The following is a 24,939-nucleotide window of genomic DNA, read 5'->3' as shown; positions in this document are numbered from 1 at the left end:
GATATATATATATATCATTGGTTAATTTGTATATATTAAACCATCCATGCATCCCTGGGATGAATCCCACTTGATCAAGGTGAATGATCCTTTTAATGTATTTTTCAATATACTTTGCTAAAATTTTGTTGAGAATTTTTACATCTGTGTTAATCAGAGACATTTGTTTATAGTTTTTTTATTTTGTAGTATCATCTTCTGGTTTTGGTATCAGGGTAATGGCAGGCCTCATAGAATAAATTCAGAAGCATTCCTTCCTTTGCTATTTTATGGAATAGTTTGAGAAGAATAGGTATTAATTCTTCTTCAGATGTTTTGTAGAATTCATCTGTGAAGCCATCTGGTCCTGGACTTTTGTTTGTGGGGAGTTTTTGATTTACTGATTCAATATAATTACTAGTAGTTGATCTGTTCATATTTTTTTGTTTGTTTCTTCCTGGCTCATTCTTGGAAGATTATATGTTTCTACTAATTTATTCATTTATTATAGGTTGTCTAATTGTTCGCATGTAATTTTTTGTAGTAGTCTCTTATAATCTTTTGTATTTCTGTGGCGTTGGTTGTTACTTCTCTTTCATTTCTGATATTATTTATTTGAGTCCTCTTTTTCTTGGTTAGTCTATCTGAAGGTACATCCGTTTTATTTATCTTTTCAAAGAACCAGATCTTGTTTTCATTGATCTTTTCTATATTTTTTGGTTTCTATTTCATTTACTTCTGCTGTGATCTTTGTTATTTCCTTCTTTCCACTAAGTTTGGGCTTTGTGTGTTCTTGTTCTTGTTCTTTTACGTGTAAAGTTAGATTGTTTACTTTAGATTTTTCTTGATTCTTGAGTTAGACCTGTATCACTATAAAATTTCTCTCCTAAGTGCTTTTGCTGCATCCCAAAGATTATGATCGCATGTGTTTCCATTTTCATTTGTCTCCAGGTATTATTTTATTTCCTCTTTGATTTCTTTTTTGACCCATTGGCTGTTTAGGAGCCTGTTGTTCAGCCTCCATGTATGTTTGTTTCTTCCTGTTCTTTTCTTGAAATTGATTTCTGCTTTTATACTGTTGTGATTGGAAAAGATGTTTGATATGATTTCAGTCTCCTTAAATTTATTGAAATTTGTTTTGTGGTCTAATATGTGATCTGTCCTGGACAGTGTTTCATGTGCACTTGAAAAAAATGGAACACAGAAATTCTTCATAGGGCTTCAGGCCTTTCTTTGACTTCATAAGTACACTTTGAAACTATAAAGTATATATTTAACTTTTTGAATATACATCGACTCTAGTCTCTTCTTTGCCTTAAGTTTCTGTTATTTTTTTATTCTTATATTTTACTTATATTGAAGTTGCCTCTCTTCATTTTTTTCCTGTATGTTGCACCAGTGTCTGGTCTGGTAGTGTTCTTCCTGAGCCACGTGAGCTAAACTCGAGCTTATGATAGTGTAGTTATTTGACTTGTGTCCCTGAACTAGAATGATCCCAGTTTGACATGAGTTGAGGAAATAGAGTACTCCAGTGTTCCTTAGGATGATGTTAATTCTAGAAAACTAAAAAAAGTTATTAAATACAAAGTGACTGTGGTTTTAAGAAATTGTTAGGCTCTGTCTATTCTCTGGCTCATTACTTATGGGATTTGAATAATCAAAAGGTAATAGAAAATAAAATATGTTCTAAAGTTAGGGGAGAGTTAAGATTATTTAATTGAAAGATTTGCAAAAATTATGTCAACTCTCAGTTATCCAATTTTGTCTGTTTTACTATCTGAGTGTTTTGTTTTTTGCTTTTTGTTTTTTTTTCCCTTCCTCCTCTTTCTTCTGGCCGTCCAAGTTTGTTTGTTTGTTTCTTTCTTTCTTTCTTCCTTTCTTTTTGGTTTGCTAGTTTTATTAATAAACCTGTTTACCTTAGGTTGGTCGTATTAAAGGAAAAGAAGAGAGATCTGAATCTCCTCAATGTTGTTCTTTGTTAGCAGCTCATCTTAAATTAGGGAAGATAGTAACATTATAGAAAAAAATGGATTTTTAAATTATTTATATAACTAATGTGTCTTAGTCCATTCTGGCTGCAGTAATAAAATACCACAGCCCAAGTGGCATATGAATAACAGAAATTTATTGCTCATACTTCTGAAGTGATTATATAGATCATTAAAATATTTACTCCTTTTAAATTCTATTTGACTACAACTGTAAATGTTATCATTGTATATAAAGTCTTCATAGTTTACAGTTCTTCATTTAGGATTCTGGTTGTCTTTAACAAAAACGTCATTGAGCTCTCTGTTTTTAACGAGTAGCTCTAGTTCCTGACCTCTTAACTGTTCACAAAACGCTGCTCTGAGCTCTCAAGCATTTATTTCTTTTTTTAACCTTCTCTCTCTTTTCCTCTTTTTCTCCCTCCCTCTCTGATCTTGGTTAACCAGTGAATCATTTGTAAAATATTGAATGCCTTGTCTTTTGCTAGACGCTGTTCTAGGTGGTAAGAAATCAGTGGTGAGGAAAAACAGCCTAATCTCTATTCTTCTGAGCCCTGATGATGATGGAGCTTAGATCCCAGTGAAACTGCCCTGAATGGCAAGAAAAATAGAAGTAGGGAGGAAAAAAAGGTTCCTATGCTCTTCTCATTTTTTTCTTTGCTTATAGTGAAATACAATATAAGTAGACAGAATTGTGCATTAACTATATATGTATATTTAATGAAAGTATACTGTAAAGCAAACATCTGTGCAGTTACCACTAGGAGCAAGAATTAGATAATTTCATCAGCCCAGACTGCACCCCCCCATCCCTACCTCATCCTTGCTCTAAGAGGTAATAGCTGTCTGGATTCCTGTGTTTTACCACTTGTGGTACCGTATTTATTAGAGATAATGTGCAGTAGGCTCATCCTTCTTGTAGTTCGCCTGTTCTTGACTATGTATGAATGGAATCATACCAAATATATTAGTTTGTGCTTTACTTTACACAACAGTGTGTTTGTGAGATTTCTCCATATCTATATGGCCGTGATTTATTCACTTTTATTTCTTTATTGTATTTCATGATACGAATATACCACAAGTTTTTTTTCCATCATATCTAGTAACGTATATTTGCGTTGCTTTCAATTTGGAGCTCATACCAATAGTTGCGCGAACATTCTTCAGCGTTTATCCTTGTGCAGTCTTAAGCATTCAGGAGTGTTAGTCAAGGAGCAAAGTCGCTGGGTCGTACATTATGTCTGTCTCTGGCTTTTGCCTGTAATGCCGAACTGGTGTCGGGTGTGCGTGCGCGTGTCTGTTCCTGCACACCCTCACCGGTGCTGGCTATTATTTGTAAGTTTTACTGTTTGTAAGTTTCACAGTCTGGTTGGTGTGTGGGTGACTGTGTGGGTAGGTTTTACTGTTTTAATTTTTCTAATAACAAGCTTGAACTCTTTCCCACATCTTTTGGCCTTTTTTTGTGAAGTGTGTTTAAATAAGTCTTTTGCGCATTTTTCTGGTGGATTGTCTTTCTTACTGATTCATAGGGTTTTTTTTTGTTTCACTAGTAAGGATATGAGTCTTTTATTGTATGGGTTACAAATGTTTTATTTCATTTTATGCTTGCTCATTTTACTTTTTTTTTTTTTTTAAAGATTTTATTTGTTTATTTATTTTAGTGAGAGTGATCATGTGAGCCGGAAAAGGGACAGAGGGAGAGGGAGAGAGAATCCCCAGCAGACTCTGAACCAAGTGTGGAGCCTGATGTGGGGCTTGATCTCACAACCCTGAGATCATGACTGGAGCTGAAACCGAGAGTCAGATGCTCAACTGACTGAGCCACCCAGATGCCCCTTTCATTTTGCTCTTTTTTTTTTTTTAAAGATTTTATTTATTAATTTATCTGACAGAGAGAGAGAGATATCACAAGTAGGCAGAGAGAGAGGGGGAAGCAGGCTCTCCACCGAGCAGAGAGCCCGATGCGGGGCTTGATCCCAGGACCCTGAGATCATGATCTGAGCCGAAGGCAGCGGCTTAACCCACTGAGCCACCCAGGCGCCCCTCATTTTGCTCTTTTTAAAACCTCTTTCAATGAATAGATATTTTAGTATAATTTTAATGTAACCAAATTACCACTTTCTTCTTTATGATTAGTGTTTTTTTTTTCTTATTTAGAAAATCCTGCCGTCCACTGAGGCATTAAAGATACTCACTTTATTTTAAAAAATTTAGTAGTTTTACCTTTTGCCTTGAGTCTGTGATCCACCTGGAATTGATTTGAGGCTTAGTGTGAGGAAGGTGTCCTATTTAATTTTTGTTCCATATGGAAAACTAGCTGTTCCTAGGCCATGTGTTGAAAAATTCGGCCTTTTCTCAGTGATATATAGGTCTTACAATTCTTTCCAAAGTACTGTTTTTAAAGAAACATGCAGTATGCCTCAAGCACAATATGACTTTGGGAATTACATAAGCAGAATGAAGGGTTGAGAGTCAAGAATAAAATGAAAAACAGAATGTTAATAACTAAGGAATTTGGAAGTTGTGTGAAAAGAGTTATGGGATGTCCATTTACCTCAATGTAAACCTATGTAAGATGCTGAAAGCACAGTTGTGGGTGTGGGATTTGAGGGCACCCAGGCTGGCATTATGGGCTTGGCCTTGTTCTTGGAAATTTTTTTTAAAACTTCAAATATGGGCGTGTTACTTAACAAGCCTCACTTTCCCAGGCATAAAACAAAAATAATGCTCCTCTTAATGAGGTGATAAGTAACATGCCATTGTCACCCAGCTTTCAACAGAGTGTCCTTTACAAATCTCTTCTTACTTTATTCTGTATGGTCGAGAGTACGGCATAAATGGGGAAAGTGCTGCTCTGAGCGAGACCAGACAGGTCTGGTTCTAGGTCACGTCAGATACCAGACTCTGTCCAGGATTGTGCCACTTGGCTCCATGGTCAGGTGGCTCCTTTCTAGGTACCCTCAATGAATTCCCTAATAGTCGAGAACCATCATTTGTCATCAGACTTGGTAAGAAATGCCTTACTCTGCTCACAGTATGACGTCTAGGTGATTCAGAATGAATCTGGATTATGTCTGTACAACTTCACATTTCATTAAGACAAATAGAAATTCTGAGGGGAAATGATGCCATTTCTGATCTCAAGTAACAATCTCACCATAGTTTTCCTACAGACACAGGTCACAAACTACTTGGGTGACATCATCTATTACTACGAACCACCCTTCCCTTCTTTCACGTGCTTTTCTCCTGTCTCAGCTTCCTCGTTGTAATGATCTTTCTCTCTGCTTTTGGCTGCATCCTCTTTCTCTTCCTGTTCCCGTAGAGTAGGAAGTACTTAGGAGTACCTTCTAAGCCTTAACTCCCAGCCCTCCCCTTTTCTGCACTTATTCTTTCAAAAAATTTTTACCCATTCAATACTATGACTTAGTTCCTCAGAAAATCTAACTTGAATTTCTTCTCGCCTCCTTTAACTCAGGATAGAACAAAAATATGTATTTTTTTCTTCCAAAACCAACTGCTACTCTCTAGACTTCGCATGTGCCCAGGCTACCCAGACGTGCATGGTCATACTGTCTGCTTTCGCCTCCTTTTTATCTGGGTGTTCAATCTGTCTTCAAGTCCTGTCCAGTTTTTTCAAAATATTTTTTCAACTGTCTTTCTCATTTTCATTACTTCTGCTTTATCACAAGCCTTCCTGTTCACCTCACCTCTAATCTCGTCTTGCTTTCAGGTTAATTTCAGTGCCTCACCTGTCTGCTCTAGAAGCCGCAGTGCCAGTAAGCGTGGTCCTCAAACTGCTTCAGAAAGAGTTCCTTTTTGTTTGTTTGTTTACATTCCGATGTCTAAATTATGTCCAGGAGATCCAGTAGGGCTGAGGCGAGGTTCGTGATCCCTCAACATTTCTAAAACTGCATTGGTGGTTCTGTGTACAGACAGGATGAAAATCAGTGATTGGGAGAGAAGGGGATGGGATGAGGGTGTTTATGATTCAACGTAAGAAATTATCAAGATAATAGTTTTTTACTTGGGTGGTGGATTCTCTGGTGCTCATTGCATTGCTGAAAATAACCATTTCTAGAAGAAAATACAGGGATGAATCTTCACAACCTTGGGTTAGGCAGTGGTTTCTCTGATATGACACCAAAAGCATAAGTGACCTTAGAAAAGGTCAGATAAACTGGACTTCATCCAAATTAAAAACTTTTGTGCACCAAAGGACACCATTAAGAGAGTGGGAGAAAATACGCAAATCATATCAATGGACTTGTATCCAGAGAATAAAGAGAATAACTCTTACAACTCAATAATAAAAAGACAACCCAATTTAGCAATGTGCAAAGGACTTGGATAGACACTTATCCAAAGAACATCTATGAATGGTCAGTAAGCACATGAAACAATGCATAATCACACCTACCACATACCCCCACAGGATGGCTGTAATTAAAAAGAAAATGGCAGTAATAAGTATTGGCAAGGATGTGGAGAAATTGGAACACATGTACATTGTTGGTAGAAATGTAAAATGTGGCAGCCACTTTGGATAAAAGTTTGGTCAGTTCCTCAAAAATTTCATCATGGAGTCACCATACCATATGAGACACACACACACACACACCCGTAAGGATAGATATATATACATATGGTATAAGTCACTATATATATATATATACACACACACACACACACACACACACACACATACACACACACACACCCCTAAGAAATGAAAACATACACTCACAAAAAACATATAAGAATGCTCATAGCAACATTATTCATGGTACTGAATAGTGGAAATTATCAACTGGTGAGTGGATAAATAAAACAGTATAACCATGCCACGGAATATGACTCGGTGGTGAAGAAAAGAGCAAAGCACTGATTGATGGATGATAACGCATGGATGAGCTTTGAGAGCATTATGCTAAGAAACAGAAACCAGACACAGAGTCCACGTATTGTATGATCCCTTTTATAGAAAATGTCCTGCATAAGCAGATCCATGGAGACAGAAAGCTGATTAGTGATGGCTTGGGGCTGCGCTCATTGGTGGGAGAGTTGGGGGAGAAATGAAGATTGACTGCTAATGGGTACAGGGTTCTTTTTGGGTGATGAAAATGTTCTAAAATCAATTGAGGTAATGGTTGTACAACTCTATGAAAATATTAAAAGCCACTGAACAGTACATCTTAACTGGGTCCTTTTATGGAATATGACATTTATCTCAATGAGGCTAGAGAAGAACAGTCTGAGTAAAAACAGGCCATGTGTGGGGCAAGGGGGAGAGTGTGTCCCCACCTGCCCCTTCCCGCCTCCACAACAACCCAGCAGTGGGGAGTTACTTCCCGAAACTACCAACAGAACCCAAAACAGATTGGTTTGCGTTTCAGCTGCTTTCATTTTTACCTTCCAGTCGTCTTAAAATGCCCCTCGAAGGTAAGCAGCCAGAAGAGTAAGGAGGAGGTGTGCTTCCCGTTCCAGTGGTTCAGTCCCTGGAGTGTGGATTAGAAGGAACTTTCAAAATGAGTTCCGGACTTAGTATGTTAATAACTTGAGGTTTCCCCACATCAGTCACTTAAATTTTCAGAAAGTAAGTTACATTATTGGCGAATCGACAGTGGGCTGGGTTACCCCACAGACACACAGCCATTCTGAGGTCACATGTGAAGCCCTGGGAGGAGGCACTAGCGGGGAAGGTGGGGCCGTAGTCGCTCTCCGTGAAGCTGTGAAGTTATAGTGATCTGTGTTGAAGCGGGGGTGGGGGGGGGTCGTATTCCGTGAGGTTTGGTACATTAAAGAATGAACTGGGATACCCCAGGATCACTCATTGGAGGAAGCTGGCTTTAATGGGAAAAGAGGAAGTGTCCTAGCAGGCAAGGAGAGGCGGATTTTGCATAAATGTGCAGTTAGGAGTGGGAACAACATGTGGTGTGGTTACGGGGGACCCCTTGACAGGTTTGCGAGACTAGAGGATTTCTGCTTGGTGTGTACTAGGAAACAAGGGCAAGCAGGTGTGTGTGTGGCGGGGCGGGGGGCGGTTGTTGTTGAATCTTGTTGAAATTTTGCTGTTGATCATCGGTGTAGCTGTTGAGCGAGCCCCCCGGTTGTGACGCGCCGTCAAAGCAGGTGCTTCCCCAGATGTGGATGCCAGCAGTTGTCGGACCTGGAGCGCATCATTCATTCTTGGGCGGTCATTTCTCAACTTAACGCCTCATAGCAATCTAAGCTCGTAGCCGCCACTGGAAATGGTTCCCTTTGAGAGTGTTTCCTTTGTAAAGATTTCCTGTTTGCTAGCTGGAATAAACACGCTCATGCCATTAAGTCTGTGCCTTCCCTTCCCCAGCAGACTAAACGGGTTAAATGGTTGCTAATTGTAGGTAGAGTATCCATGGTTCGAAATGAGAAACGTCCTGTATATTTTAAAGCTGTTTATTGGGAAAATTTAAAACCTCCTGCTTTTACTTAATTGCTTCGCTTGTCGTGTTGTCCATTCAAAATACAAAATACTCCATGATTCTCTCCTCTGGACTTTGCTAAGCAGTCCCACCAACATCAGCGTGCTTCTGTTATGACAGACGCCATCTCCACACCTCTTCCACGGGGAACAGAGGAGGGCCAGCCGCGGAAGAGGACCTGAGGAAGAAGTGCGCGAGCCAATTAAAACAAAACAAAACAACTAAGGGTCCTCTTTCTAGAACATTCTCAAAGATATCTGCTTTGCTGAATCTCATTTGTTAGGATTTTTAACAACCTGTCCTCAGTCTCACAGGAGAAATATTAACAGGGTTCAGCGCATGCAGACTTTAGTAAATGAAAGATACTAGGTTTCAAAGGTTGTAGGTTGGTTGGTAGAGCTATAAGTGCAGTTGCATTCATAGTTGACATTTAGTAGGACCCTGTTGTGTTTAAACACTAGTGGGGCGCTGGGTGGCTCCGTGGGCTAAGCCTCTGCCTTCGGCTCAGGTCATGATCTCAGGGTCCTGGGATCGAGCCCCACATCGGGCTCTCTGCTCCGCAGGGAGCCTGCTTCTTCCTCTCTCTCTGCCTGTCTCTCTGCCTACTTGTGATCTCTATCTGTCAAATGAATAAAATCTTTAAAAATAAAATAAACACTATTATACTGGGTAATCGGAGAGAGTGAGAGGTGAGTAAGGTATTCTTAAGGAACTAGAGAGAGTGTGTGTTTTTCAGGAGCTAGAAGAATAGGATATATATAGGTGGAAATAACCAGAATAGGGGAGAAATACAAAGTAGTAGGGGAGTACAGAGAAGGTGGACGATATTTCCTGTGGGAGAAGAATTTGGAAGAATTCAAGGAAGAATTAGCAGAAGTGATATTTATTTCCCATTGATGAAAGAGAATATTTGATTTCTAATGGGAGTAGCTGTAAATGTTTCTAACGGTGGCTCTGACCTCTAAGCCCCCTGTGATCATTACGTTAATTTTAGAACTGTAGGCGGGAGGGCTAAGAGGTAGAGATTCTAGCCAGTGCCTGGCTGCCTGCCTTTATAAGGATGAGAAGGCTCTGGGAGCCAGAAAGTGACAGGAGGCTTGGCCTGTTTTTATTGCCATTTCGTTCAGAGACCCTTTCTTGAGTCCTGCTGTGTGTGAAAGCACTGCGTGGAAACGGGTTTACTCACTATTGGAGGGCATAAACACATAATACAACTAAGCATAAGATAAGGCAGAGTAATTGGGACCTGGAGGTATAAGGAAGGACTATGGAAGCACAGAGGAGGAAACCACTGACACAGTCTTCTGTGATGGAAATCAGTTAAGGCTTCATACAGGAAGTAATATTTGACTGGGCCTTGGAAATGCGAGATCTTTCAAATGTGGGAAATAAAGCAAAAGGCATGGCACCGAGAGGAAGTAGCCAAAGGAAGGCACGTGAACACAGGATGTGAGTAGTCTTGCCATACTCGAATGGCCAGGAGAAGTTGGAAAGGTGGACGGGGCTGGGCCGTGGAGGGGCTTGAAGAATAAGGCTCAGAGGGTTAGACTGTTTTGTGAGCAGACAGCAGCCCCCTGTGTTTTTGAGTGAGGAGTTGACGCAACATGATTTACGTGACTGTCCCCGCACTGTGAATGGCTGGCCTAGAGGGAAATGAATCGGCGGTAGTGAGCCATGTGTAAGCCTCGGTCAGAGAGAACACGAGTGTGAGCTGAGCTGGTAGGAATGGAAATGGATTCAGGACACCCCGTGGTAGAAGTATAAACTGTAATCAAACAAAAAGTTTTATTATAGTTTGGAGGGAGAAGGGAGACTCCAGGGCTCCCCGGAGCTGGGATGGCAATGCCACCAACGAACATTAATGGGAACGTGAGGAGGAGAACAGATTGGTTTTTGGAAGGTGGTGAGTATGAGCTCGCTCTTCCCAAGTGTATTAGAGGTTCATATCAGGAATTTAAGAGAGTATCAGGACCAGAGATAGAAACTTCAAGAATTACTACCAAACAAATGATAATGGAAGCTATGGGACCAGAAGAGGCAACCTTAGCAAGGAGAGAGAGACAAAATCAGCACAGGCCTTTCAAGAACACACGTGCTGTAGAAGGAAGAAAGGAATAAAACGAGCAAGTGGAGACGGGCTTGTCCAGGGGAGCAAGACTGTGGAGGGGGGCGTAGGCAGGCGCTGGGCATTTTCAGGCGCTATTACCGCAGGGAATGTGGTAGGCCTAGGGTGGGGGAGAGTAGGCTGGCTCCCAGAAGAGTCGTTCTTGTAAATATATACACAAAAGTATTCAGAAGTCAGTGGCTCTCTGTCCTTTGGCCTGCCATCCTTGCTCATTTCCTGAGCATTCTGCTCCGCCTCTCAGCTCTCCTGTCTCTCATCGGCTCCTAAAACCGTGGAAGGGGAAGAGAAGTAGGGGGGACGCTGAAGCACAAAGGGCCTTGGAGTTCAATAGCAAATGTTCCTGTTTCAATGTGTAAATAAGTTGCCTAATCTTACTTTTAAATAAGCCACCTTAATGATAATAGCGTCACTTTTATCTAAATTTTCAAGTCTGTGTGTCTCTAGTGTTCGTAAATGTGTTTGTCATAAGAAGTAAAAATAATAGGAAAAGTCTGGCTCCGGGTGAGTGGGCTTACAGGTGTCACTGATTCTGACGCGGCCTTAACATCAGTCACTTCCCGATGTCACTTTTGTTCTGAAGGCAGTAGGCGCGTCGGCCGCCTCCGTGCAGCTTTCTGAGGGCAGCAGCGCTGGTTCTGCTCACGCAGGCCTGTTGCATGTCCTTCAGCTAACCAGGGTCTTCGGCGTCTGCAGCTCCCTCTCACCAGTGTGTCGAGTTCCAGTGGCTGGTTGGAGGATTTCTAAATGGTCCCTCTTCCCATTGGATCCTCACATTCAACGCGCCTTTATTCGGTGACTAGAAGCTAGTAACGTGAGTTGTGTCCATGTGTCTTTCTAGATTTTGGCTTCAGTAACCTGTTCACTCCCGGGCAGCTGCTGAAGACGTGGTGCGGCAGCCCCCCCTACGCGGCGCCCGAGCTCTTCGAGGGAAAGGAGTATGACGGGCCCAAAGTGGACATCTGGGTATGTACTGTCCTCCCCGAGCCCCCCGGCTGGTGGTTCTCCTTCACTGGGAACAGCTGCCGTCACCCTGGGGGACCACGAAGCCTGCACACGAATCGAGACCTCGACCCCTGTGCTTTGAGTTCCCAGTTCCTCGCTCAGTCTTTCCTCCAGCTCTTGTCTTCCGGACCGAGACGAGCTGCAGATGTCAAAATCCCCCTGTTGCATCTGCAAAAAAAAAAAAAAGCCGAAGAGCAAGCTTGGGTGGGTGCCCTTGCCAAGAACAGAGATTCTTTCTGTCGTTGCCACTTGCCTTCTCCCTCGAGGATGAGTGCGGAGAGAAATTCTAGATATGTTACCCCAAACTAATGTCTGGACGCAAAGAAGAATGTTAACTATCCAAAAGATGATTGGCCTTGACAATGCCTCATATTATTTCTCACAAAGAAAGAAGAAAAAGTTTGTTCCATCATCTTGTGCATGACTCACCACCGTCTTCATACACATACTATAATGGCCTCTTTTGTTTCCTCTGATGCAATTAATTGTGTGTACTCTCTGTTTGGGATGCAGAGCCTTGGAGTCGTCCTCTATGTGCTTGTGTGTGGTGCCCTGCCCTTTGATGGGAGCACACTGCAGAATCTGCGGGCCCGGGTGTTGAGTGGAAAGTTCCGCATCCCATTTTTTATGTCCACAGGTAAGGGAGTTACCAGTACGTAGCAGGGACGGGGTCACAGAGAGTTAGACATGCTAAGTCCTCGCAGGAATTGGGTGACAGAGTATGAACGGCCCATTCAACAGCCTTTCTTAGCACCAGTGAGCTGAACCAGCGCCTCCGGAAGCAGAGCTCTCTGGGAACATGGCGTATAGCCTGTGGCGTCCGGCGCCCCTGCCTGAAGCAGCCTGAGTTTGGCCCTGGTGCCGCCTACAGCTGCTCGTGTCGCGTGGCTGGCTGACTGCTAAGTCTGCCTGAGCTTTGGTTTCCTCATCTGTAAGTGGCTGGCAGTTGGGTGAAGGCGTTACTCTGAAAACTAAACTAAATAGTCTGTGAAAAGAGTCGAAAGGCCTATCACGTAGTCGCAAGGCAACAAACAATCCTGCTTCACCCCTGCCCTTCACCCCACTCCCACTCTTTTTCATGGGAATATTTCCATTTAGGGGGGCCCCGCCGAACTGTGGCCGTCAATGCCCAGGATGGAGCAGGCTTTGCTTCTCAGTCTTGCTACCACCACGTTTCCCACTTCCATGACATGTATCCCCCAGACTCAAATAAAAAAGTGGTTTTCAGATGGGTGGTCAGTAACCCTCGGAAAGCTGTAACCCTCCAGACACCAGCTACCCAGAACCTACAGTGTTTCCTCACCATTGCTGTGAGAAAGGAACAGCCCAGAGACCGTGCGGGAAGCAGTCTAGTTCATTCTGCCTCGACATGTTTTCAGGTTTAAGGAACGACGCACGGAGTGTATGACCCCTGTTGGCGACACAGTATAAGCACACGGGAACTGCCTCTGAGAGTAAATAGGGGAAACTTTTTCTAGATTTCACTTTAAGTCTCCTTAGCTTTAATGGCTTCATAGCGTGCCTGATAATGGTAAGTGCTGTGAGAAAAATAAAATAGAGAAGGGGGTCAGGGCTGGTGGGCAGGAGGTTCTTTGAAAAGGTAGAGGAGGTGAGGGAATGAGCCAGGCAGCCTGAGGGCGAGCTTTCCAGTCAGGGGGAGCAGCCACGGCAGAGGCCCCTGGGAGGGAGTGTGCTGCAGTGGGTCAAGAACCAGGCCCGGCCCTCTGCGCTTGGAAGGCGTGACAGGGACAAGAGCCATGAGGTCAAAGAGGCGAGAGAGAACGTGCTTTTAGTCAATGGAAAGACCTGAGTTTTTACTTGGAACCAAATACAAAGGATCAGAGGGTATTGACAGAAGAGTGATACAATCTGACTTTGGTTTTCTCCTAACTTTTATTATCACAATTTTCAAACACACAAAATTTAAGTCCAAAGTGTGTGACTGTGATTGTTCTTTGTTTTGTTTTTTTAAATCATTTTGGCTGCTCTGCTGGTTAAAAGGGTTAGGGGCTCAAGGAAGGGAGACTTGCGCAGTCATCTGAACGGGAGATAGTGGTGGCTCGTTCCCAGACTGCGTGTGGAGGTGGAGACGGAGAGAAGTGGTCAGATTGGAGAGATACTCCACGCTGTGTGGCAGGCACCGTTCAAAGCAGTTTATAAACACTGACTCATTGCGTTATTACAGCAACCCTGTGAGATACAGAAGTCTGTCACCCCCATGTTATAAGTGATAAAACTGAAGCCAGGACGTGATTAGCGATTTTCCCAAGATAGCACAGCTACAAAGTGGCTAAACTAGAATTTGAACCTAGCCAGTCTGGTTCCAAGAGCGTTCATGCTGGATTTGACATAGAAGGAGTCACTAAAGTGGCTTGAGCAGCTGGAGGGAAGGGCTTACTGCTGACTGAGACGAGGGTGACTAGGGAAGGATACTGAATTTTGGCGAGATGTTTTAGATCATGTCGTCTGAGACGCACGTTACACCTGTAGGCTGAGATCTGGGGTAGGCAGTTGAATATAGGGCTGTGTAGCTTAGCCAAAAGTCGTGGACCAGGGATGTCCATCTGTGACTCCTCGGTGTATCGGTGATATTTAGAGCTATGGGATGGGATCACTTTGTAGGTAGTGATTATAGAGAAGGGGTCCAGGGGCTCATCTCTGGACCATTCTCATGGTCAGAGATCAGGAAGATGAAAAGGGATTGGCATGGGAATCACCAGCGAGGTAAGCCAGAGGGGCTGCTGTCCTAGAAAAAAGGAAGAATGTATTTCAAGGAGAGGGAAGGAGGAACTCTGCCAGGTGCTGCTGACAGGTGAGAGAAGATGAGAGGGAGTGGAACATTGGATTTGGGAAGGTGGAGATCAGCACCGGCATTCACTGGAGGACAGTTTCCATGGAGGGGCAGGAACACAAACCTAACTATGTGGCCACAACAGAAAGGGAATGAAGGGCAAATGGAGGGAAGAAGTAGACAAAGCTTTTCCCAATTTTACTATAAAAGGCAGCAGAGACGGGCTCCAGCAGCATGCTTTGGCCAGTCATCCATGATCCCGTCATCATCGGCTGGGTGTCCTCGGTCCTTATCTGCATGTCTGCCCAGCGGACTTACGTTCTTTCTTTTTTAAAAATAAACTTTATTTTTTAGGGCACTTTTAGGTTGACAGCAAAAGTGAGTAGAAAGTGCAGCCAGTTCCCATATACCCATGTTCCCTCGCAGCCTTCCCCACGATCGGTATCCTTCCTGCACCAACGTAGCGCATCTGTCACAGTCAGTCATCCTGCATCAACACCGCATCGGATTATCATCCAAAGTCTGTAGTTGACATCAGCGCTCACCTGTGGTGTCCACTGTGTGGATTTGCACAAACATATGCTGACAGGTAGCCACCATTACACTCTCATACAGAGCGGTTTTACTGCCCGAAGAATCCTCTGTGCCTTTTGGCCCCCTCCCTAACCTCTGGTAACCACTGATCATTTTACTGTGTCCCTAGGTTTGCCTTTTCTAGAACGTCATGTATAGTAGTTGGAATCCCACAGTATGTGGTCTTCTTTCACGCAGGAATACGTACCTAGGATTCCTCTCTGGCTTTTCAGGGCTTGATCACCTTTTCTTTTCAATGCCAAATAACATTATTTTTGTGGATTTACCCCATTTATCCGTTTACTTGCCAGGCACCATGGTTGTTTCCCTGTTTGGGCAGCAATGAATAGAACTGCTGTAAACTTTGTGTGCAGGTTCTGGTGTGCACCGAAGCTTTCAACTCTTTGGTAGGCAGATAGGAGGAAGTGTGATTGCTGGATAGAAAGGAGGAATATGTTTAGTTTTTTAAGAAATCGCCAAGCCGCCTTCCAGGGTAGCTGCCGCATTTTGCATTCCCACTCTGGTGAGTGAGCGTGCCCCTGGCTCTGCATCCTGCCCAGCAGGCTGTGCTGTCCGCGCTCTGGAGTTTTGCCACGCTAACGGACAGATGAGTAGTGGTTGCCTGTGATTTTAATTTGCAATTCCCTGATGATGTATGATGATGAACGTCTTTTCATAATGCGTATTTGCCATCTGTCGTCTTTGGTGACTTGTCTGTCCAAGTGTTTGGCCCATTTTTAAAGAAGGTTGTGTGTTTTCTTATCCTTGAATCACTCCCTGCTTGCTGAAACACTTTTCTCACTGCTTCTCAGACACCACATTCTCTCGTTTTCCTCCTGTCTCTCTGGATTCACCTTCTCCTTCATCTGTGCCAGATTTCTCTTCTCTGTTCATCCTTTAAGTCTTTTCTTCTTTCTACGTTCTTTCTGAGCCATCTTACCTGCCGTGGCTTCAGGGAGGACTGTGATGCTCTGCCCCCTGTTAACGCCCAGTCGGCTCTCTGGCCCAGACCTCTCCTCTGGGCTGGAAGGGTGACCTGTCCTGCCCATTGCTACTGATCAACGTCACTTTTACATCTTGAATTCACATCAATGGAAACATTTCAAACCTGACTTGAACTCCCCCCATCCTTATCCTTGATTGTCTGTCCTAGTGAATGGTGGGTGTTGCCACCCGAGCAAGGCAGAAACTAGCCTGATTCCTCCCCTTCTCTCATCACTGTCACAGCTGATCAGTTACCAAATTCTGTCCGTTCAGCCCTTCTTTCCTGTGACCACATCCTTAGGGCTTCTTGCCCAGATGAGAAATAGCCAACTAATGGCTCCCGTCCTGTCCCTCCCTGCTCCATCCTCTACATGCTGCCTGAGGACTCTTTCTGAAACAGACATGTAAAAACAACACACACACACACACACACACACACACACACAGATCTGGTCATAGCATTTTCCAGCTTAAACTTTTCAGTGCTTTGCCCCCGAAATGGTTTGCCTCTAGGCTAAAGTTCACTCCTCAATGTGCAGAGGCACTCTGACTTTCAAACATTTTGACCCTGACCGTAGTAAACTATATCTTTTATACTGTGACCTGGAACATGCGTATACCCATACTCCTGAACGGAAGTTGTTTTCGAGAAGCAAAACTTGCCTTTACTATGTGCAGCACACTCCAATATATTTTATTCTATTACATTAAAAACTGTTGATTATAACTTACTAGATTGATGTCATGACTGTTGTTTGAAAAACCGGGGTCTAGAAATGCCTTGTGACCCCGTGCCTGCCAGTCTCTGCGTCCCAACCCCCACTGTACACCTAGTCAGCCTGACTTCCTTCCAGTTCCCTGAAATGGTGATGTTCCGTGGAGCATTTCCCTCTGCCCGGAATACTTCTTCCTCCCCCAACCCGACTCCACCCACTCCTGTATTCTAGAATAAGAAATCAGATGTGCTAGAAAAAGAATTGAGATAATTTCTACCAGTCTTCAGATCTCTGGGTTTGGTTTTGTTTTGTTTTAAATCATGGGACTTACCAAACTTTTTATTGTAATTACTTCTTTTATTGTACATCTTCGGCACCAGACTGAGTGTAGAGAAAATATAGATGAAGCATGTTTTTTCACAGTTGTCTAGAGCCTAGCGTAGTATCTGGCATGTAGCAGGACTTAGTAAATAGTGAGTAGATAGTAAATAGAATCCTATTTAAAACCCTCCAGTGGCTTGCTTTTCCACTTACAATAAAGTTCAAAAAGCCATTATCATGGTGGCCAACAAGGCCCAGCGGTGACTGGCCGCCTCTTTCACATCATTTCCTGCTGCCGTGGACACAGGTTCTGAGGTCACAGAGGCATCCTTGCCATCTCTCAGACTCGCCAGGCACACACGTTCCTGTTCCCTCAAGTATCCACATGGCTTGCTTCCTCGTGTCACTTGAAGTTTCTGCTTCCAAGCCTCCTCAGAGAGCCCTTTCTCTTTCCAGAACTCTGCTTCAGTTCTTCCGTGGCCTGTACCACTGCCTGACCTCATCTGTGGATCACGTCCCTATTTGCTATCCCACTGCCTCTTGACAGCATAAGCTTGTTTCTGTTCACTGATGTGTTTATTGTATTTATTTCCAGGGGTTGGGACAGTGCCAACAGTAGGGACGGTAGGCACTCAGGAAGTGTTCGGTAAATGAATGAATGAAGGCCTGCGCAGGTTCATTAAAATGATATCGAAACTCCTCCAGAATGTACACTGGCATTCAAATAATAATATCAGTAACAGCGATCGAAATTTCTTTAGGACTTTTAGAATTGACACAGTATTTCCTATACTTGGGCTAATTTGAGCTGGATAACTGTACTCTGGAACTGATATCGATACATACTATTTTAGCATTGTGCCAATGAAGTTTAAAGAAATTGCTTGGTCTGCCTAAAGCCACACAGATAATAAATGACTAACCTAGTCCTTTATTCAGTTTTGTTCGATGACACCACACTGTTGCAAAGAAAGAGCAAGATAAACAAACCACTTCCTCTGCTTTTCCAGTGTCCACAGTACTTCCTGTGAGCAACTTGGATTCCCTCCGCCCTCCACCCCCGTCCCCTTGCATTATGGCAGAAGATTGGTACTCCAGCCTTGCCAGAGCAGCTTCAGATAGTGGATGCTGGTAAAAAAGTTTATCGTGCTGCCAGCCACAGTTGCCTGTTAGTGCCTAGAAATAAACTATATAGCATTTTAACTACTTAGAACTAATATATGTAATATAAGTTGACTTGAAAGTTTAAAGACTCACAGACTGTCAATATTATTACCCTAAATGTGTGGTTACTTTTTAATCCTAGACAAGTAATTCCATAAGTAGGAATAAACGTTTTCATAAAATTAAGGCCAGAAAATGAGAAACAACCCAGTCTAGGAAATGAGTAGACGGTTCTGTATTAGCAGTCTGGAGCCCTCCTGCCCTCAGGGACACACACAGGCTTGGCCTTGCCTAACACTATAGGCCTGAAGTCCGAGGCCCAGCAGGCCATGCCGTCAAAAGGCCAAGGCATAGGAGCCAATGAACTCATAAGGCTGCTTAGTCTCTTCTTAGCTCAGACATCGTAGTACCATGAAGTTTCACATGAAGGAAACCTACAGTCTGTCCCCGAGTGCCTTTCCTCCTTACATCTCTGGCTTCTGGGCACAGTGGCACCTCCCCAGAGCTCTGAGGCCAGTGCCCGTCGGCTCTGCTTCCTGTGCTGTCGGAGACATCGCGATAGAGGAAAGTCCTATAGGGCAAGAGCCTTTCTTTTCTCAGACTGTTGTCACAGACTTGAGCGGAGTTGATCCGTTTTTCTGCCTTAAGGATTTAGACGCTCCCGCAGAGCTGCTGTTCTCTAAATTAGCACTTGGGGGCCAAGTGCAGAAGGCCGCATCAGCCAGCTGCCTCTAGCAGAGCTGAATTCCAGAATATCTGCAGCTGTGTGCGTCCGTGCTACCAGATGGACACAGTTAGTTCAGGAATTCTAAGCGTCTCTTTATTGTCAGTAATGTGTGGAATGAGGTGTTCTCATAATAAGTGGGTAGCTCTGGGCCTGGGCCTGGGCGACTGATGCAGGTGTCCTTCCATGGGCATCTCGAGATCTACTACAGTCCTGGCTTCCCAGTTGGAAGATAGCCGTATACATGTAAAAGAGGATCTATTCGAGGCTGAACGATTGTGTACCACCCAGTTTAATGATGGATACGTCTTCCCTCCTCCCCCGGAAGAGAAGCTTCTTTGTATCAGAACTGTGTTCTGTACATCTCATCTCCCATAAAACCTGACAGCACCTGCTATAGTATAAACATTCAGTAACTATTTCTTAGTGAAAAACTGAATTGTCACCACTTACCTCTAAACTCTTACGTCAGATTCTTGGGTCTTATTACTAAACAGGTAATTCACTGATGATCCCATTTATTCTCTGGTTTTATGTGCTTTTGTTATATAGGTTGTTAAGTGAGTGACCAGGTCACGTGACCCCTAGTCTTAAAAAGGTTTTGATCTATTATGGATTTGGCTTTCTGTGTCTCAAGGAAATAAGTTTGGTCCAGACCAGCGTAGTTGGATTAAAATTCTGAGAGCATCCTGGACAGTGGTCAGGTAAAAACCTTGAACCTAAATTACAGAAGAATTAAAAGTTGAAACTTGCTGGTTTTCGAGCTGTTACAGACGACGAGACCCTGCCTGACCACGTGTGTTGGCAGGAGCTTTCTCCGAATCCCCTCCACTGAAAGAAGCCAACAACTTAAATTTTTTGAGCACCAAACTCATTAACTACCAGTGTATTTTTAAAACGATTTAAAAAAATCTTTTTATTATGTTATGTTAGTCACCCTACAGTACGTTCGTTGTTTTTTTTTTTTTTTAAGATTTTATTTATTTATTTGACAGACAGATCACAAGACAGAGAGAGAGGAGGAAGCAGGCTCCCCGCCGAGCAGAGAGCCCGATGTGGGGCTCGATCCCAGGACCCTGGGATCATGACCTGAGCCGAAGGCAGAGGGTTTAACCCACTGAGCCACCCAGGTGCCCGAGTACGTTTGTTTTTGATGTAGTGTCCCATGATGTGGTGTTTGCGTATAACACCCAGTGCAATATAGTATATTTTTTATTATGCAGAGGCCTACTTCTTAAAGCCTAGTTGGTCTTATTCACTTACCAATTATACTCTGTGCTAGTGAATATTGTAAGATCAGTCATTCATTTAACTGAAGGGAAATTAATTTAAAGTGGAAAAACTGCCATGCCAGTGAGTGCAGAGAGATCTCTTGTGGACAATATTTTTGAGTCCTTATTGATCAGACTTCACTGTGCCTTAATTAATTGTAATACTGCATAAGCGTTTTATCCCTGGGAACGCAGGGCCCAGGCTTCCATAATGCAGCTGATGGAGACTGCCGTGCGGCTCCTGCCAAAAACCTTGTACTTCAATGCGAGCGGCTCTGACCTGATTGGCTTACTCCTCGAGAACCACACAACATCTCTCGTGGCTAAAAGCACTTCCCGTAGAGGGGATGGGACAGGAGATTAAAGGTGCTCCCCCGCCAGCGTCCAGATACTAAGGGGCTCAGCGCCCTGAAAGCAGTTCTCTCACACATTTTGGGGCTTCTCCGCCACTAGTGGGAAACCCATGTAGCGCTTTCGTGTTAGTGAATGAAGAAATCACAAGTGATATCAGGAAAGAGATAGGATCTGCCTCAGGGGTATGCAGGCCACCTCTGATTTTACCTAACGTGGTGGGGAACTGCCTTACTGCTTCTTGCCCCTTGCAAGCAGACTGTCTCCCAGCTTACAGCAGCCCTACGGAGGAAAATCTAGAGGGGAAAAAAGTTCTAAGTGGGAGGACTCCAGAGCTTTGGATAATACTTGACGTTCAGTGAACACTTTCTATGGACCAGGCGCAGTTGCAGTAGCTGGTTCTGTGTTTGGTACCACCTTATGAAATAGGTGACTCGTGGTCTGATGGACGAGAAAATCAAGGTGTGGTAGGATGGAGTGATGGACCCTGAATCCCACGGCTAGGAGGTGGCATGGCTGAGACCTGAACACGAGCCACCTGGCTTCAGAAACCACCTAACTATCTCTGATCATGTTTTAATTCTCAAGAAGGACCTATCTGCCAAGGTATTCCAAGGATCAAGAGTCCTGGAATAAGTATCTTTGTCCATCTACATCAATTACATATGGAAAAAAGAGAACCTACACTCTGTATTGGACTCTGGGGTAAAATTAAGCCAGAATTCTGTTCTACTCTAAGGATTGATATTAGGACTTAACGCCATACTTGAATACTATTAGGGCAGTATAGGCAACAACATTCTTTTTTAAAAAATGCAAACCTCAAACTGGACAGCCTCCAGTAGAACACCGTAGCCTGCTGGAGACTCCTCCCAGCGGGGCCTGGACGTCAGCATCGGTCTCCCAGCCTTTAAGCCTGCGTCTCCTGATCTCTGGATCTTAATTCCGAAGCATAACAGCCACCTAGGAAAACTAGAAAATAAGGAACATTCAAGAAATAGGTGTTATTTTTCTAATAAATGGAGAGAAATGGCCAAACACCTGTTTTCTTCTGAGTCTGCTGAAGGCTGATAAACTGCAAAAACCAAAGAGAAAAGTCTCTCAGCCTAAGTTTATTCAAATCCCCAAGAAGATTTGCTCAGCAGCCCCATTTTTATTTTTTATTATTTTTTTAAGATTTTACTTATTTATTTGACAGAGAGAGATCACAAGCAGATGGAGAGGCAGACAGAGAGAGAGAGGGAAGCAGGCTCCCTGCTGAGCAAAGAGCCCAATGCGGGACTCGATCCCAGGACCCTGAGATCATGACCTGAGCCGAAGGCAGCGGCTTAACCCACTGAGCCACCCAGGCGCCCCAGCAGCCCCATTTTTATTTGCCCAGTTGTGCCAAGCCACCTTCCCTTGGCCTCTGTGTTGAGCCACAGGAAGTGTCTCACAGGGTTTAGTTATAAGGCACTTTATTTTTATTCCAGAGCATTCTGATAATAATTTGCAGAAACCAGTGCTGTTGGGATTGGTATTTAAATCAAGAACTCTCCATTTTTCTTGTCTGATCTCTTACTGTCAGACCATATTTTTAGGAATTTTACGGAATACTTCAATACTGGGACTCCCGGTTTTCTTTCCCCTAAAGAACTGAAAGCAGATGATTGCAGAACAAGATTTTTTTCCCCTGTGCCACTCCAACACAGGAGGAGCTGATCTCAGTGCTTGTTCTTTATGAGTCAAATCTTACTACAGCCAGCACTATTGTAGATTAAGTTCCATTATAGCTAATTCAGAGATTATGTATTTTCTTTGGTTGTCTAAAACTGGTTTTGGCTAGTACTTTAAATAAACACCCTTAACTAACTTGCAGGTTGGAAATGTGTATATATTTCTTTTGTGACAGTAATGTATCAAAGTTAACTTTATAGAGTACAAGTCTTCAATCCCTATAGCATCATTATTCCAGGGATATCTAATATAACAAAATTTCATTACAACAACAAAACCCCTCTGATTTTCTATGATTGTATTTAACATTTACGCAATCTCCGCACTTGATCTTAGCCAAAAGGCCGAGAAGCGATTTTTACGCAATCTCCGAATGCATCTGTAGGTCCCAGCACATTCAGTGTATGTTATTTATACATAGAAATGTCTTGTTTCAAGACCATTTGTCTACTTCGTTTAGATTTTAAAATAGTTACTATGTAAAGAGGTTTGTTTGACCTTAGCTGACAGCTGACAATGACAGAGCTTCCTTGGGCCCTATTAAAAAACATCATTACTGGGGCTGAGTCTGCAGACAGAGTGAGGGTGCTTTAACTCTGGCCACCTTCTTACCAAAAGAGGAGGTCTTGGCAGTAACCCCAATGATGTGTTTTTGACGGACTTTTTAATTATTTCTGTAGGATCATTATGTTGCAAAGATGGTCGCACTATTTTAACCATGATTATGATAGGATAAGGACACGGTGGCAGATTTTATTTTCTTTCCACTAAGAAGTGCAGCATATTTGGTGCCTGGTTTTCCTTTTGAGATAGCATTAGAGAGGAGCTATGAGACACAAACGTTCATAAGCCAGCATAGACGGCAAGGACACAGACTCGTATCCGCCCCGTTCCACTCCACCCAGAGACTGTTACTGTAGAGCATTCATCTGTCATCTGCTCTCACAGTGTCTGTTCCCCCCAGGCCTAAGCTAGGCAAGGGGAATGAATAACAGAATCCAGCAGTATATCCCATAGTATTCTGGTTTTGAAAAATGTATCACTTTAGTGCATTTAACTTGAAAAAAAAATTTACAAGGTTACTTGTTTTCCAGGAAGCAGATGTTTTAGAAATTTTAATAGCCAATTTATTCTTGTTTCCTGTCTGGATTTTGCGATTTGAGAGAAATAGAGCCCTCTTTGAAATTTGAATTGCTCTGGGGAATTAAATATTATTAAGAAGTTTGTTAAAATGGTTGAAAATAAAGAACTCTTTGGAATTACCTTTGAACACACCTGGTATCGGCTGGAATGTACTCACGTGAGACACCAGACCATCGCCTTCTTCCAAGCACCTGCAAGAAACAAGAATTTCCTGAGTAATTGCCTCTTCCTTGCATTTTTCCCATGCCTCCTGGCACACAGATGTCTTCTGTTTCCCCAGCTCAAAGCAGTTTTATGTGGTCAGAGAGAATCTATGACTCCATTTCTTTCAGACCACTCCTCTGCCCACAGAGCCGAAAATGATTGCCTTGCCATGTCCCATCCTTTGGCATCACATGAAGGGCTTAGGGGACCGTTGGCATTCCCTCTGTCAGCCTGAAGAGGATGGTAATTCAGTTTCCCAGATTTCTGCCCACCCCTTCTCCTGGTCTGCGGCGCCTTGTTGGAGAAGCCCTGTTGTTTCTGGCCTTCTGTCAGTCTCCATCAGCAGCAACCCGGCTGTGTCAACGGGGTTTGCTCTTTGCTGGTGCATTTATTTTTCTTTTTTTGAAGATTTTATTTATTTATCTGAGAGAGAGAGATAAGCATGGGGGGAGGGTTAGAGGGAGAAGCAGGCTCCCCGCTGAGCAGGTAGCCCAGTATGGGGCTTGAGCCGGGGACCTTGAGGTCGTGACCTCAGCCAAAGGCAGGCACTTAACCGACTGAGCCACCCAGACTCCCTTAACTGGTGCATCTAATACTCAGCCTGATGTTGCTGCCTTCTCAGTTCCTCGCAGTCCGTCCCTATTACCATCCCCCTTAACAAGCTAGTTCCCAGCCTGCTCTTTTCTGAACTTGGCTTGTAGGTGGCTCTAACGTGACAGAGCCTGTGGAGAGTACCTGGCATTCGGTTATCAGAAAAGGAAAAATCGGTTTGATTTGCCTTTTTAAAGGTACACTAGCAACTAAGTAAGCCATCCAGGATGCTTTCATTTTAGGTGCCCTGTGGGGTACAAACTTGGGCTTTGGAGTAAGACTGACCAGAATTTGTATCCTGACTACCTCTTATTTTCAGGTCAAATTTCTTAACTTCTCTGATTTTTATTTTCTTTATCTATAAAATAGGTGTGATGGTAATAGGGGTTGGTGTGTGAACTAAATACTGCCTAGCATTCTGCCTAGCTTATAGATGCTCAATAAATGTTAGCAATTATTACTCAGTAATTTTTTTTTTAAAGATTTTATTTGACACAGAGAGAGAGAGAGATCACAAGTAGGCAGAGAGGCAGGCAGAGGGGGAGGGAGAAGCAGACTCCCAGCCGAGCAGAGAGCCTGATGCGGGGCTCGATCCCAGGACCCTGAGATCATGATCCGAGCCGAAGGCAGAGGCTTATCCCACTGAACCACCCAGGCGCCCCTACTCAGTAATATTTTTGAAGGAATTGCTCTATTAATTTTTCATTGCCCTCCTTCCTAATTTTTTTTTTTACTCTTTTCTCTTTCACTCTCACTCTATTAAATGCTAAGGATGTATGATTAATACTTCCAGTCAGATGCACAGGGTTTATGGAGAAGACTTATCTGCTAA

At 43.4% G+C, this 24,939-nt stretch overlaps 1 protein-coding gene across 6 annotated transcripts in view; it reads left to right on the top strand.

Moving 5' to 3' along the window:
• Nucleotides 1-24,939, top strand: part of SIK3 (SIK family kinase 3) — a 246,769-nt gene that overhangs the window by 187,807 nt on the left and 34,023 nt on the right. For all 6 annotated transcript variants that reach the window (XM_044257900.1, XM_044257898.1, XM_044257903.1 and 3 more), the window contains exons 5-6: nt 11,395-11,519; nt 12,072-12,195. In XM_044257900.1, coding sequence (XP_044113835.1) covers nt 11,395-11,519; nt 12,072-12,195 — 249 coding nt within the window. The remainder of the gene's footprint in view (nt 1-11,394; nt 11,520-12,071; nt 12,196-24,939) is intronic.

Source organism: Neovison vison, chromosome 7, assembly GCF_020171115.1.
Source record: "Neovison vison isolate M4711 chromosome 7, ASM_NN_V1, whole genome shotgun sequence".
Lineage (NCBI taxonomy): Eukaryota > Metazoa > Chordata > Mammalia > Carnivora > Mustelidae > Neogale > Neogale vison.
Note: the sequence above shows the minus strand (reverse complement) of the source record. Positions and strands in the feature narration are given on the sequence as shown.